Below are 15,273 nucleotides of genomic sequence, written 5' to 3'. Positions count from 1 at the left end.
AATGAAGAACCCAGGTTCTGCCTTTAGAAAACTAAGTACTCTCTTTAAATTAAAATGAAGTCACATAAACTTGAAACCAAGATGTCTAAGCAAACGGGTAGAGGTCTGAAGTAGCAAGTGAAAAATGATACCAATAATGGTAATGGGAGCAGAAGGAAAGGAAATCACACACAATTTTGTTTTCTGTTTATAGCCCCAGTCAGGCATTTACCAAAAGAATGAAACTGGTTGGACTTCCAAAGTCCAAATCAACTCTTGAAAGCATGAGTGTATTTCCTAAGCAGTAGGGAAGAGAAAGTAATGAACAATTGTCTCCATTGCTCACACACCCCTACAGTTTGTATAGCACATTACCTTCAACAGGAAGTACACTGTGCTATAACCTGGTTCTCACTACTTTGCAAAATTCTCCCAGTGCCTCACAATGTTTTTTTCTTTTAAAAAAGATTCATGGGGTGCACAATGGCTCAACAAGTTAATCCTCAGCCTGCAAGTGCAGGCATCCTATATTGGCTTTGGTTCATGTCCCAGCTGCTCTACTTCCCATCCACCTCCCTGCTTATGATCTGCCAAAGCAGCAGAGGATGGTTCAGGTCCTTGGACCCTGAACATGACCCCAAAATCTCCTGGCAATGGATTGGCTCAACTCCAGCCATTGTGACCATTTGGGGAGTAAACCAGCAGGTGGAAGATCTTACATTCTGTCTCTTTCTCTCTGTGAATCTTAAAAGACTCATTTCTTGAAAGATACAGACAGATCTTCCATCCACTGGTTCACTCCTGAAATGGCCATGAGAGCCAGATCTAGGCCCAGCCAAAACTGGGAACTCCTTCCTGGTCTCCCACATAGGTAGCAGGGACCCAGATATTTGGGCCATTGTCCACTGCCTTCCAGGTACATTAGAACTGGAAGTGAAATATCCAAGACTCAAACCAGAACTTCAATATGGAATCCCAGTTGCCCAGCAGCTCTCTTCAAAACCACAGAATGGAAGGCCAACTTTTCTAAAGGAAATATTTAGCTTGCATGAGATAAGCCCTTTAGACATACCAAGGCAGATATTTTGTCCAATTTGACTGACTTCTCCTTTCTCTTTTCTGACAGCTACCTCATCCTTGAACTCCCAGCTCCAGCAGCTCCAGCAGCTTCAGCAGCTCCAGCAGCAGCAGCAGCAGCAGCAGCAGCAGCCTCCACCCCCACCCAGCCAGCACCCACAGCCCACCCCACAGGCATCCTCACAGTCCCAGCACACCCCACCCCAGCAGCCACCAGCCTCCCAGCACCTGCCAGCTCCTCCATCTCAGCTACAACAGGTGCCTCAGGCCCAGCAGCATCAAGCTGTCTCCCACCCCCAGAACCAGAACCAGAACCAACCATCTCCAACCCAGCAGAGTCCAAGCCCCGCTCAGAAACCCAATCAGTCTCCAGGACATGGCCTTCCGTCACCGCTCACGCCACCCAATCCTCTCCAGGTATGCTCCCTATCGAGGTGAGGCACACAGCAGGTCCTCTCTGTATGGTCTGCTGCCCTGCCCCATGGCGGAAGGTCAGACAAAGCATAACATCCAGTACTGCAGTACCTAATTCAAACTGATCTCTCAGAGGTAGGGAAGAGGAAGCAAAAGGCCAGCAACTGGGGATGCATGTAAACGAAACAAATAGAAACCCATTGATGTTGCCTCCCAAGGATAAATGTTATCTGTTTCCCTCTGTGAGAAGCCAGCCCTGTAAGTGCACTTGTAGCCTGTAATATTTCCACTTTATGATACTTTTTGAAGGCAGCAAAGATAGCAACCAATTAAAATTATTACTGGCACAGTTTTGTAGCCCCGTGGAGAACAGCATCTACTGTCCATGAGGCAGGCTGGTTATTTCTCTATATTATGAATACGACTCTGTCTTACCTTAAGTACTTTGTGCTCTTTTGTTTTTATTTTTCTAAAGACTCTCTGGGGTGAGAAGGACAAGGAAATTTAGCCCCAGTCAAAAGACTGTCCCAGATTTCAACCATCACTCCATAAACTAACAAGTACTCTCCATCTGTGCCAAGAGCTTCCGAAAAATATGCATCATTATAAAATAAAGCTTCTATATGCTTGCTTTATGTCTCTGAGTCTGAGCGTATCAAAAATGGATACTTCAGGTTAATGGTGAAATCCTATCTTTAACTTACTAGCGTTGAGGAAGGATGGAAAGGAACGTTCAGGAGTATCTAATTTTGAATTTCAGAAAACTGTTCTTAACTTAGAAGCCTATAAAATAAATTAGCTTCTAGACATAATGACTGTGATGAGAATACATTAAATCAGAAAATAATAGCTCAGCCAACCCATCCATTTGTTGGCTTACATAAGGGTGTTTCCCCTCTGGGATTCAAGTGGCTTAGTATATTTGTAATGCAGTGAGAAATCCAGCAAAGCCAGCAGTTTATGTCCTCATTTCAAATTCCAGTTCATCCCCTCCTTAATGGTCTAAGTGCACCTGCGTCAGGTCTGGCCTCCCTACCTGAGGGTGAAAAGTAAGGCCGATGGCCTAGGAACTTAATAGTTTAGGAAAGACAGTTTATTGCCCCATTCATAGATGTTTCTCCTTGGATTCTCAGGATGACCCAGTCTTCCTGAAAATAAACACTTTTTGTGGGAGATAAGTAACTGTTTCCCCAGGGCCTTGGGCCTGGGCTACTTGCACTTTGAACATTTTCCTGCATTGGCTTTTGTGATGCCTTTTTTTTTTTACAACTCTTACAAGGCTGGGACAAGCTAGTGTTGTTGACATGGAATGGAAATGAACATAGGCTGAAAAAAAAAAAAAGGTCTTCATTGTTACACTTGACCTCTAGGGAGAAAGTATCATCAGATTTACAAAGTGTTATGAACAGCAACCCTAGTGTTTTCCATATTGGAACTCAGCTGTGTTGTCTCAAAGAATGAGTTCAATGTGTTTTTAAGCACAATTAAATTAGATGTTGCTATCTCAGGTACCATAACAGGTTAAATTACCAAATAAACAGATTTCTCCGGTCTGAGGAATGTAATTACGTTGCCCTGCTCTGATTGTTCTATGAAGTCCAGTATTCTTTCTGACAATGTGATACCTTGGTGGGAGCTCTGTGGGCACCAGCCTTCCTTGAACACTGTCAGCACCTCATCATCCTCTACTGGCAGTGAAATCACAGTGTAGACACACCCAGCTGACTGATGGTTGACAGGGTTATATCCATGGGTGATCAGTTTGTCTCATGGAAATAAATTCTCTTAAGAGAATTTTTAAAAGTTCTGCCAATAGTCTCCCAGGCAAATTTGAGGCCTGTTTTGTTTTTACAATAAATCAAGACACAGGGTCACCATGATTTCCTAGTAATACCAGGACAATTTTTTTCTTTTCTTTTTTTTGCTGTTGATGTTTGAACTTACAAACTTAACAAATAAAATGAATGTATATTAGAATACACAGTAGATACTATTCTAACTTCTAGTGAATTTAATGAACTATATAATAAATTAGTGTATAGTTTTAAAAACATTACTAAAAAAAATAATTTTGAAAAGATATGTCAGGTTAATTGAACCTCCCACTTTACAATATAAATGTGTAAAGGAAATGATAAATATCATGGTTTAAAACTTTTTTCTGTACTAGTGGCAAGTATTTGAGTTTGTGCAGCGTGGAATGTTTGAGCTTTATAAAAAGACAATTATTTAAAACGAACTACAAAGATAGTTAGCTCTCTAAGGTAATGATCTTTATGAACCAGAATAGAGTGGTTTTGTTTGAGCATTTTGAAGGGAATAAAGACTGACTAACTTCATATTGGCAACCCAAATTTCATTTCACAGTTCTTTGTTTTCATGTGAGCTTTCACACTTTACATTATTTAAAGGTCTGAGATATTAGTTTAGAACTATGCAATGTAGATTACTGACAAAAGCCAGTAAATCTCAAGATTTTTTTGCATCCAAAAAAAGAAAACTTCAGGGAACAATTATTTCTAAAAGTGTACAGATGCTGTCATATCCTCAGAGAAAATATAACAAATCAAAGTAGTTTATACATTTGGGTGAGGTCATTTCTCAAGTTGCAAAAAAAAAAAAAAAAAAATTACCGGCAGGTAGTAACACTCTAGACAAAAATTCTTCAAAATAGCTCTTGTTGGGTTCTTTTGTAATATTGCAGTATAATTTTATTTCACTCTTCCACTCAATTCCATAAAATGGACATTTACAAAGCGGGGTTGTTGTTTCAAGGAAGATATGACTCAAAAATACCATCAGAAGAGCCCAGATAGAGTGATCAAAATTAAAGAGCAAAGGTGTTCTTCTAAGTTATGGGAGACATAGTGGTCTACAGGAGGTGCCAGGGTGCTCTGTCTGTCCACATCAATACTCAAGACCTCTCTCACATTCACTCACACTCACTCACACACACACTTCTTTCGTTACCTGGAGGTGTGAAGAGGGAGTTCTAATCAGAGAACGCAAGCTCCAAAGTCTTCAAGGGGCCAGGCAAACAGAAAGACTTGGGCATAAAACCCCAAAATCAAACTTCTGAAAACAGTATGTGGGACAAACTAAATGTACCCGTGAATTGAATTTGCCCTGCATTCCAGGGTGTCAGTCAAAACACCCGTTTTGCTCTAACCCACTGGCCAAAGGCTGTACCAGAATCCAAAATGCCAGACCAGAGAACGTGTTGGGAAGGGAATCAGAAACAAATAAAAGCAAGCTTTGGCAGAATAGGACCTAAACATTTCTAGGTAGAGAAAAAAAGCAATGTACAGCCTTAATTTCAGAACGCAAAAGACCCCATAAGTGTAAAAAGGGTGAATAAATAAATTCAGCCTTTCCTGTGATTGAGATGGCCTTTCTAATCATTATGTGAAAGCCCTAATATGCACAATTTCTCCTCTGAGCATTCTGCAGGTGGCCTGAGCATAGCTTGAACCCAGGCCTGATGTCTGGGAAAGAGGACAACTTGAGAATTTGAACCCTTATTCTAGATCTGAGACTGTCTCCAACACACACATGACTTCAGATGACTCAGGTTAGCTCTCTGGACTTCATTTTGCTCATCTGTTTAAATGTGTAGCCTAAATTATTTCTATGGGCTTTCTCCGGCCCCTGAGTCTGTGATCTAAATATTCCTAGGCCTCTGGAATTTTATTGGTTGGTAAAACTCTGGTGGTCTTGAAGATTCTCTGAGTATTCTTCAAGGTCAGGTTAATTTCTTCCTACTCAGCTGGGTGGCAGAGTGGAAAGAGAGAAGGGAACAAATATAAGTGGGATAATGACAGCAGAAGTCGATTTTATCCTAACCAGAGAGTCCAAATTAAAGTCAAGTTTTCATCCTCAGAGAGTCACTGCTCTAAGCTCTGATCCCAGATTGCTTTTCCACACCTACACATTAGGGAAGCTTAAGAAATCAAATGCTGCATTTAACCTTCGCCTCCTGCTTACCATTGTGCATGGCAGGAAGCAGGATAATCTTTTTTGTTGCACTGAACATTTTAATACATAGCATACAGATAGAGAGCACCATGAAAACAGGGCAAAGAATGGGATCTGTGCTTCCATAAGAATGTGGTGCACAGTGGCCTCAACAGAGGTGAAGTTGCTCCAAAAGTTGGTGGAAACTCTGTTCTCTGCCTTGCGTACTTGCAGATGTAAAGTTCTAGTTACTGCTCAAGCATAGTGAACTAAATACACATTGGATTTTGGCCTCGGTTATGCAATGGGCACAGTCTTCTCATCTTTTTCTTTGCAGTATTTTTCTATTGACAAGCAGTGCAAATTTCCCCAAATATGTATGTGATGGGAGATGGTGGTGCATTTACATTCTTAAAAACAAATGAAAGAGTTCAAATCCCCAAGAGCTACTTCAACCTAAATGACTTTCATCCTCTTCAAAGCAAATGATCTGCAATCATGTTTGTCCCTATGGAAAAGATCTGGGGTCCTGGGTCAAAGTCCCTCTCCACAGAGCAATTAGCTTTGTGGGTCCAAGGCTCTCCATCTGTAACAGGAGGGCATACGACTAAATTCTTGGTAGAACTCCTTCAGTTCTATTTGGAGTTTCATGTTACAACCCCCTGAAAGATGTGATGGGTGAACTGAACAGGCATGCTCATAAACTTGTCGGTATAGCTGTGGTGAATTCTACATAGAACCAGGGCTGAGCCACTGTGTGGAAGAATAGCCACATCTGGGACTGCAGGGAGCCAAGCCACTCCTGAGAGGCAGGAATTCAAGGGTACAGCCAAAACCTGCAGTCATTGAGTTAGATAATATTTAACTGAGTATTTTTTTTTAATTTCACAATACCAAAAATAAAATTTCAAAATTTAAACACGGAGTCACTAACAATATTGAGTCTGACTTATTAGAATCTACTAAGACAAAAGGAAAAAACCAGTAATAGGTATTTTGTGAATCACAAGTTTGAGGCATTCATTTTTCCTTTTCAATATTGCTTTGAAGTTCTTTTGTACTCTGATAACTGGGCTTGGGGCATGCCTTTAAACTCTTGCCTCACCAGAGTGCCCTCGTTTGCCTTACCCTTCTCCCTCCTAGGCTTGCTGCCAGTATTTAATTAGCAAATATTCTCCCAAGACAGTGGCATTCCACACCACGTACTGTAAACTTCAGCCAGGTCTTGCATCCCACTTTCCAACTGGATTCAAAAACTGCACTAAATTTCATTCAGTACAATAGTTAGTGCATGTAGGTTAACACATTGAGGCAGGGAGGTGGTGAAGAGGAAAGTAGAAGTCTACCTATGGTTTTATGGTTGAAGTTGGTGAGAATTTTGGAGTTGCCAGCACTCAGAGAAATCCAAGCAATGAGGACCTCCTGAAAATGGAGGAGTGCACCCAGAGTGAGGTAAGGCTATGAAGGAAAACATCATTAGGGATGAGAAATCCATTCTGACTCAGAGTTAACATCAAGTTCACATATAACATCCTGATGAAATGCTTTGTACACTGTAAAATTGTTAAGCAAATGTTGATTAGCCGGAAGACAAAGAATGTGAATTTGTTTATACTACCATCTAGAAGACTGAGGGCTTCATTCATGGTTCATTCACTCAGTAAGCAGTCAGGAGGGAAATGGGAATCCCTTTGCCCATATTAAACCACTGAATAAAATAAACAAAATGCATTTGTCCATATATTCTGCAAGGGACAATTTTTCCCTTTATGAAGGAAAGAAAATCTCCTTAAAAACACCCCTCAGTTCAACATTACTGACATTTCAAAGAATTTATTACAAGCATTTGAGATCCAGGAGGAACTACAAAGTTTATATTGCTTTGAGAGTGGCAGGGGGAAAAATTAGTTTACCAAGAATATACTTATATACTACACTACAGTGCTTCTTTGTCATTGTCTAGATTTATTATTCCTGGGTGAGGCTCTGCAGATTAGCAAAATCTTGTAGAAGATGGCTTAACAAAGCAGACAGAATGCTCACCTCACTAACTATGGAAGCTGTCTCAAAGCAACTAGACAAGGAGAATGGAAATCAAACTCATGGGGGCCAGGGGTGGTAGGGGCATAGAGACTTTTACAGTGTTTGAGCATGACAAGTTGAAACTTGTCAAAGAAAAGAGATAGGATAGGGGTTGGAGTCAATACATCACTTGGAGTAGCAGCATCCTGTGTCAGTGCCTGTGTTCAAATCTCACTTCTGCACCCCTTCCAGCTTCCGGTCACTGTGCACCCCAGGAGGCAGTACTTGAATGCCTCATATCAACACGGAAAAGCTAAATGGAGTTTGTGGATTCTAGTTTTTATTTAGTCTAGCTCTGATGTTGAAGACATTAAGGGAGTGAGCCTAAAGGTCAGAGCTCCCTGTCTGCCTTTCAAATAGAGAAGAAAAAACTGATTGAAGAAATAAGAAAAAACAGAACCACTCTGATCATGGTGGTAGGTCAGCCATGAGCTCAGCCCGGACTTGGAGCACAGGCACCACTCTCATCATTGTCTGTTAGACAGTCGCTGATAAATTAATCCCAAAGTCCAGTTCAGAGGGCTGCTAAAGCCACTTTGGCTTTCTGTGCCTAGGTGCAGCTTTTAGTGGCAATTTGAGATGCCTAGAATGTGCTGGCTGGCACTTTGCTCTGAAGTCAAGCTTAGCTAGCATTCATGTGAACTTTGCAACAGAACAGTAGTGATTTCATGGCAGCATGTTAGTCCTCGCCTTTTTAACCTCCACTCATCACCCAGGGCATGGGGTCAATTTTTCATGGGCTTTTAAACTGAGTTCTAAAGCTCAGACTTGTAAGCAGATATTTTCCAACTGATTTAAAAAATGCTGTATCATTCAGTAAGTATTTATTGAGCACCTGTGGTATGCACTGTGGCCTTAAGGAAGGATTGTAGAACTGAAAGGGGGGAAAAACAGGTAACTTGGAGCATGTTCTTTAGAAGCATAGATTTAGGTTTGAATCCAGACTGTTGGTCATTAGTTCAATTAACACACCCTTCTGATCCTCACCCTCCTGGTTGGTTAGAGGGTTCATGTGGGAATCAAATCAAATAGCTATGTTCAAGCACTTCATTTGGTTCCTGGCACAAAGCTGACATTTGGTGGGTTTTTCCTTTCCTTTCCTATACATATGATAATCAAACGAGGAAGATGACACAATACACTCAAAGTTGAACAGAAAGCAAATGATCCTAGGGATATGAGAATATATCTGTGCAAAATAGAAATAAGCACTACAAATTACAAGGGGGAAAAGTCTGTATTTGCTAGGATGAAGCTAATAATTGCCTATGAATTTTGTAGTAGCATCCAAAGCCAGGAAAGTAAGGAGGTTTTCTGAGGCAAGAGGTTTAACAAGGTACACATGGCAAGAACAAGTCTGTTTAAAAGTGAGGTGTAGAACCCCCCAGGAAAGAGAACCAAAGCAGCATACTTGAGTAATCTTAAAATTTCTTAAACATATAATCTTAAGGGCTTTTTACTTAAAATTATAGAATCTCAATTTTGCCATCAATAGTTCAGAAAAGTTTTTTTTTTCCAAGTCCTCAAATTAGTAGATTTTGATATATGGATAAAGAAGAAGAATCTTGATTATCTCCCTTCTTGCACTAGCTTCAGGACCATGGACAAATGAGTTCATTTCTTTGGGACTTTTATGACACTGTCCATAAGTCTAAGTGCCATTCTCTACTATGAAATAATGCCAATAATGTGGCTAGAACCCTGTGGAAAGAATGAACTCCGTATTCACAACACCACAACTCACAGATGAACATTGTACACATGAAATATTTTTGCCTATAGTGGGCTAATGTTTTAAGTGTGTTTGGGAATTTATAAAGTGAATTTTATATACATAATTTTATTCACTAGCCTCCTGGATTTCAGTTCTACTTAGAATAATCACAATTATTTATCAATATCTCATTTTATCCTCACAGCAACTCCGAAGAAACAAAAAGTTTTTGCATTCAGATCCAAAGAAATCAACTCTCAGAAAATTTAAACAGCTTCCTGAACACTACTACTAAGTAGTGAATGGAATGAGATTCCAGATCAGGTGTAACCTCAGTGTACCCCTATTTATAATTTACCACTCTGCAATGTGCATTTTTGTTGCTAAAGGAATATGTTTTTATGCCCTTATTTGGCTGCAAGGATTTTCCAGAACAACATTTCCCAAAGCATTTTCCACCAAAAAAAAAAAAATCCAAGATTTCATTAGAAACCAATTTCACTGCAGGAAGGAACATGCTGCTTATTATATACTGCTTCTAGAAACATCTCAATAAATATTATATTAGTAAAAGCTAGAAGACATGATTGAGAAATAGTCAAGCAATTAGATCCTTTGGTACTATTTAGCATTATTTGAAACATAGTATCACATGGAAAATCCTCCAAGGGAAATGCTTTAAGGCTCCCTTCTCTAGCAGTCATAGGGTTAGTAGAACTAAAATAACTTTCAAACTACTTGCCCACAAGAGTAGGTAAAAATTAATGGGATCTAACAGGTGGGACAGTGAAGACACATAGAGAAGAATGGCAACAAAAGAGAAAGGACAACTCAAAGCCAAGAAAGGAGCAGGACAATCCAAAACCAGGCAGGGAACAGTCCTTAGAGTTGGCAATAAGCACAATTACTGGATAAAATAATCTAACTGGGATGCTCCTCACAGCAACTGAGGTGTTAGAGACCTTCTCTTTTGGTCTTGTTTTCTCTTGTTCTTCACTGACACCTGTTTCTCCTGTTCACGTTCCTGGATCATACCCTACCCCACCTCACCCCACCCAAAAGTAGCCATCAATGGGCAGAGGTTCTCTGGACCACATAGTCCTAGGACAACCACAGGTCTAGCATTTTCCTCCCCATAATTTGATGAAGGAGCTTCCAATTCTCAGGAATCCTCAATCTGCTGATGTCCCTCATTCCCCACTTCTGTTTTACAAAATATTTAGACTCAAAGCAACTGGCCAAGTCCATCTGGAAACCTTCCTGACAAGCTGGGCCAAATCATGTCATGCATCAGGCTGCCAAATCCCCTGCCTATGGGGCATTGCCTTTGTTGTCAGGCTTCCATTCTGCTCCTTTTCCACTTCCTAGTTCTATAAAATGGACTCTACTGGGCACTGAATTTTCTTTCATTCTCCACTGTTAAGAACTAAATTGGACATTGTATCTTACCATACCAACATTGGAGCTTCATGAGTGCAGGGGCCAAGCAGAGAAAGAAGAAAACTAACAGCAGCTCTTCCATCATGTCAAAGAGGAGCCCACATGGTCAAGCTGCAAGTGTTTTGTTCAGTGCCCATCTGCTGGAAAGGGTCTCTGAATATTTGATCACTCAGTAGAGAGGCTGGGGAAGCCACAGAAGCCAAGGGAAGCTCAGCATTTATTGGCTGGCAGCACAGTTCTTGGAACTGGAGGCTGCATCTGCATACCCAGGTGGGTTCTGATCAATGCAACTTTCCCGCCCCACAGTCTGTCTGCACAGCCATTGGACAGGGATCCTCCAACACCACCACTTAGTGAGATATTTAACATAAAAAAATAATAAATGTAGGGATCACTTCCTTTTTCTCGGCTGGATGCCACAGCCTGCCAGAGACAGACACTGTTCCAGAGTGGAGCTCTCTGTCCTTGTACTGTGAGGTTGCCAGTGTGGCATTGAAAGAGAACAAAACAATGCTTAAGGGTTTGGGGAACAGAAGATTTAAGAGAAACTCTCTTCCTTTCCACTAAGACCTGCTCTAAAGAGCCTGGAAAGCTTAGAAACATCTATCTTTATTGAAAAGCAAATGATCTTTACTTCCTATCTGAGGGTCTAAGACATATCGCTTTAAAAAAAAAAAAGCCACCATCATTCTGCACTCCTTAGAAAGAATTAACTCAATCTAGGGAAAAGGCCAAATGGCCCTTGGGATCAACCTGGACAAAGTAAAAAGTTATCAAAAGTAGAAAACAAAGGTGGGATGTTTTCCAGGCTCCCTGTGTGTACCTATCACATTGTCTTAAAGATGCTTAAAATTAACACAAATTACATCAGTTTTCATTGCCAGAGAGTTGTTTCCAGGGACAATGAGTATCTTCACACCAGAAAGTAAGCCTGCATCTCATGCATTATTTCCAGAGCCACTGAGGTCTGCCCTGACTGACAGCTTCCACCTCTTGGGGTCTCACCCAAGACACAACACCTCCAAACTGCTGAGGCCACACTGACCTCTTAGGGTCTCACCCAAGACACAACACCTCCAAACTGCTGAGGCCACACTGACCTCTTAGGGTCTCACCCAAGACACAACACCTCCAAACTGCTGAGGCCACACTGACCTCTTAGGGTCTCACCCAAGACACAACACCTCCAAACTGCTGAGGCCACACTGACCTCTTAGGGTCTCACCCAAGACACAACACCTCCAAACTGCTGAGGCCACACTGACCTCTTAGGGTCTCACCCAAGACACAACACCTCCAAACTGCTGAGGCCACACTGACCTCTTAGGGTCTCACCCAAGACACAACACCTCCAAACTGCTGAGGCCACACTGACCTCTTAGGGTCTCACCCAAGACACAACACCTCCAAACTGCTGAGGCCACACTGACCTCTTGCACCTGCACTTTATCCAGTCTGCTTTTCAAGAGAACACTTCCCAACTCTGTGGCAAGCGTTATCAATGTTGGGGTCACCTGAGGATTTCCCCCCCAATTCCAATGTTTCCACATTGCCCAGAGATTGTCATTGAAACTGTGGGACAAAATGTGAGCACTTCAGCAGGAGGGTCCAAACGTGAAGCCGGGGTTGAAGCTAACTTTTTATGGTCTTGTAAACAGGCTGCCAATTGTGCATTACTGAAAGAGCAAATTACTCATCTTTATTTCAACAAAACACTTGAGGGTACTCCAAGCCCCAATACCTCAGAATGTGACTGCAATTGGAGAGGAGTTCTCTACAGATGTCTTCAAGTCTTCATTTCCAAAAAGAATGGCCTGACGTCCACCTTACCCTTTCCTGTTCTCACACCACACCAGGGAAGGAATACTTTATCTGCGCTGTGTTTTCAACCCAGAGCCTTTTCCAAACACTGAAGTTGGGTGAACAGTGCCATGTCTGCAGAACAGTCTCAAACCTCGTAATTTCTACCTACTATTCAAAACAGGGGAAATTCATAATCCTTTCACCATAATTCTTGGCATCCTCTTTCAACAGAAAACTATTCTGAGAACTTATGGGTGCCCATGTTGACTATGCAAGGACTTCAATTGATACATGCTTACTAATCCCCTTGGAGCCCTGGTAACTGTAGATTCTGATTCAGCAGTTCTAGGGAACAGGTTACCCAATTAGGCATTTTTAATCATCTCCCAGATAGCAATGTGCTGGTCCTTAGGCCACTCCCCGAGGGAACTCCCACTGTACTCAGGGAATCTTCCAGTATCTCCGACTTCATTCCCCAGAAAGAAGAGTTAGTCATAAGGACCCCTGAGAGGGCAGAGCCAAAGTGAAGCTTTTCTAACAGCAAAACCGTAAGCCCATTTGCCTCTTTTTTCCATTGCAGGATTTTCATTTTTATAAAGGGATTTAACTTAAATTACATGATTTCTTTCCTTACAGATGAAGATGAAGTTAAAATACCCTATTAAAAAAAAAGATCCTCCCTCTTAAAAAAAAGATTTATTTATTTTTATTGGAAAAGCAGATATACTGAGAGGAGGAGAATCAGAAGAAGATCTTCCATCTGTTGATTCACTCCCCAAGTGGCCACAATGGCTGGTTCTGCGCCAATGGGAAGCCAGGAGCCCAGAGCCTCCCCCGGGTCTCCCACGTGGGTGCAGGGTCCCAAAGCCTTGGGCCGTCCTCGACTGCTTTCCCAGGCCACAAGCAGGTAGCTGGATGGGAAAAAGAGTTGCCAGGATTAGAACCGGCGCTCATATGAGATCCCAGCACCTCCAGGCGAGGACTTCAGCCACTAGGGCCACATCGGGCCCTCTCCCTCTTTCTTATAGCTAGGTGTCTTTCTCCTCATATTGACCTTGAACTTATCATTGCTCAAAAACCAGTAACTCTGGGTTGGGGATGAGTGTCAGACGACATATTATTTTCCTTCTTTAGTAAATACACTAGATTTGTTTCCAACAAATTAAAATAGAAGAAGAGATGTTGCAGTTATATGTCACTCCAACTAAATTAGAACTGAGATAGACAACAGTATCAGGTTTCAAACTCATTTCTGGCCCCTAACCACTTTGCTGTATACCTGTATAGATCATGATTCCTACGATGAGAGCACTCTCCAGGCAGCCAGCTTACTTCCTCGCTAAGAGGAGAGGGCCCCTTCGCCTGCTCCACCATTTCTATACCGTTAGGGAGCAGCAAAAATGAAACCTAACAGTGGTCCCCAATACAGAGGCCCTGTACAGAGTCAGAATGTGGCTCTTTAAACTGATTTCAGATCCTATAATGGTGTGGTACTGATTAGGAAATTCTTTACTCTCATAATGGATCAGAGGAGGGAAAAAGTGCTCTACGTAGAACATTCATTGTATACATTCAAGCATCTTATTGCTACTCCATCACTATTTTCAGAAATGACCATTTCTGGTAGAATGGGGAATTTACTTAATGAACACTGAGAGTGGTCCCCTAACTGTGGAACAATGTCTTCTTGTCTTGAGAAAATGAAAGAATGTTCTTCCAAAAAAGCTGTCTTTTCGAGTTCTTGCCTTGTCTTTTTGTATCTTGCAAGGAGACATGAGGATCCAAGAAGCCTGGCTGGTCTGGGCATTCACTGGGCTGTGTCTGCTCACACCTGTCCAAACAGGCAGGTCCAACCTGCCTTGCCTTGGCTTTTTGAAGAGACCTCAACAACACCTTCATTGTCAACAAACAAACATAACAGAACTTGTACAAATATCAGTGTCAAGATGAGTAAATGAATGCTTGGGTTGACCAAAAAGAAAACAAACAGTAAAAATAAATTGCTAAGACTTGCTAACCCAAATCCAATACGTGTATATATGTGTATCTGCATTAAAGGTTTGGACTATAGGTACATAAAAGCTCTTCAAAAATGGAATTAGAGATCTTTATTTTGGTTCCAAATAAAAGCCCCCTTAATATCAATGTATTAAGCGGTATCTAAGAGTTCATGGAAATGCATTTTATGAAAATCTGGAAAAATTCATAGATTTCAACATTGCCATGCTCCAAAATGAACTTAATCATTTTTCCAAGTATCTTTTTAAGTTCCCTATTTGTAGCTTACCAGTCTTCGTATCTACATGTCTGTAATTCAGTATCTGGGTATATATATTTAAATTTTATGTGCATACGCACATGTTTGAACTTTTAGAAACATCAACTGAGGAATTCTGAAAAGTGTCCACTTATGGGGTTATCCATGTAGTTTGAACAAATCAATGAAGTGCAAACAGCACACGAGGGAAAATGACATTATCTGGGGCTTTTTCTTTCCTTTTCTGTCTGGGACGTTTTGAGAGAATGACTAAGCAGTGCTGGAGATTATGAATTTGCTTAAGTGTGAATGGTTGATTGCCAAGCACCAGGGCCGGGCCCTCCCCGAAGGTGATTGACTGGGGCTGTGGGTCTTCACACTTGATGCCTGGATTTGACTCGCAAAGTCTGCCAAGTCTTTTACTCAGAAATTTATCTTAATTAGATCTGAAAGACCTGCCACAGCAGAATAGTCACACCGATTAAAATGAAAAACAGGAGAAATTACTGATCAAATTAATCATAATGTCGGGTTACAGCTGTAGGTCTGATGT

The 15,273-nt window shown here is 41.4% G+C and overlaps 1 protein-coding gene and 1 long non-coding RNA gene across 3 annotated transcripts in view; one reads left to right on the top strand and one right to left on the bottom strand.

The window, feature by feature from the left end:
* The window catches only part of LOC131482751 (uncharacterized), a 183,020-nt gene that overhangs the window by 35,362 nt on the left and 132,385 nt on the right, over positions 1 to 15,273 (bottom strand). The window lies entirely within an intron of this gene.
* Positions 1 to 15,273, top strand: part of POU6F2 (POU class 6 homeobox 2) — a 412,986-nt gene that overhangs the window by 307,236 nt on the left and 90,477 nt on the right. For both annotated transcript variants that reach the window (XM_004582361.2, XM_036493686.2), the window contains one exon: positions 1,106 to 1,473. In XM_004582361.2, coding sequence (XP_004582418.2) covers positions 1,106 to 1,473 — 368 coding nt within the window. The remainder of the gene's footprint in view (positions 1 to 1,105; positions 1,474 to 15,273) is intronic.

This window comes from Ochotona princeps, chromosome 20 (assembly GCF_030435755.1).
Source record: "Ochotona princeps isolate mOchPri1 chromosome 20, mOchPri1.hap1, whole genome shotgun sequence".
NCBI lineage: Eukaryota > Metazoa > Chordata > Mammalia > Lagomorpha > Ochotonidae > Ochotona > Ochotona princeps.
This window is presented reverse-complemented; position numbering and strand designations above follow the sequence as displayed.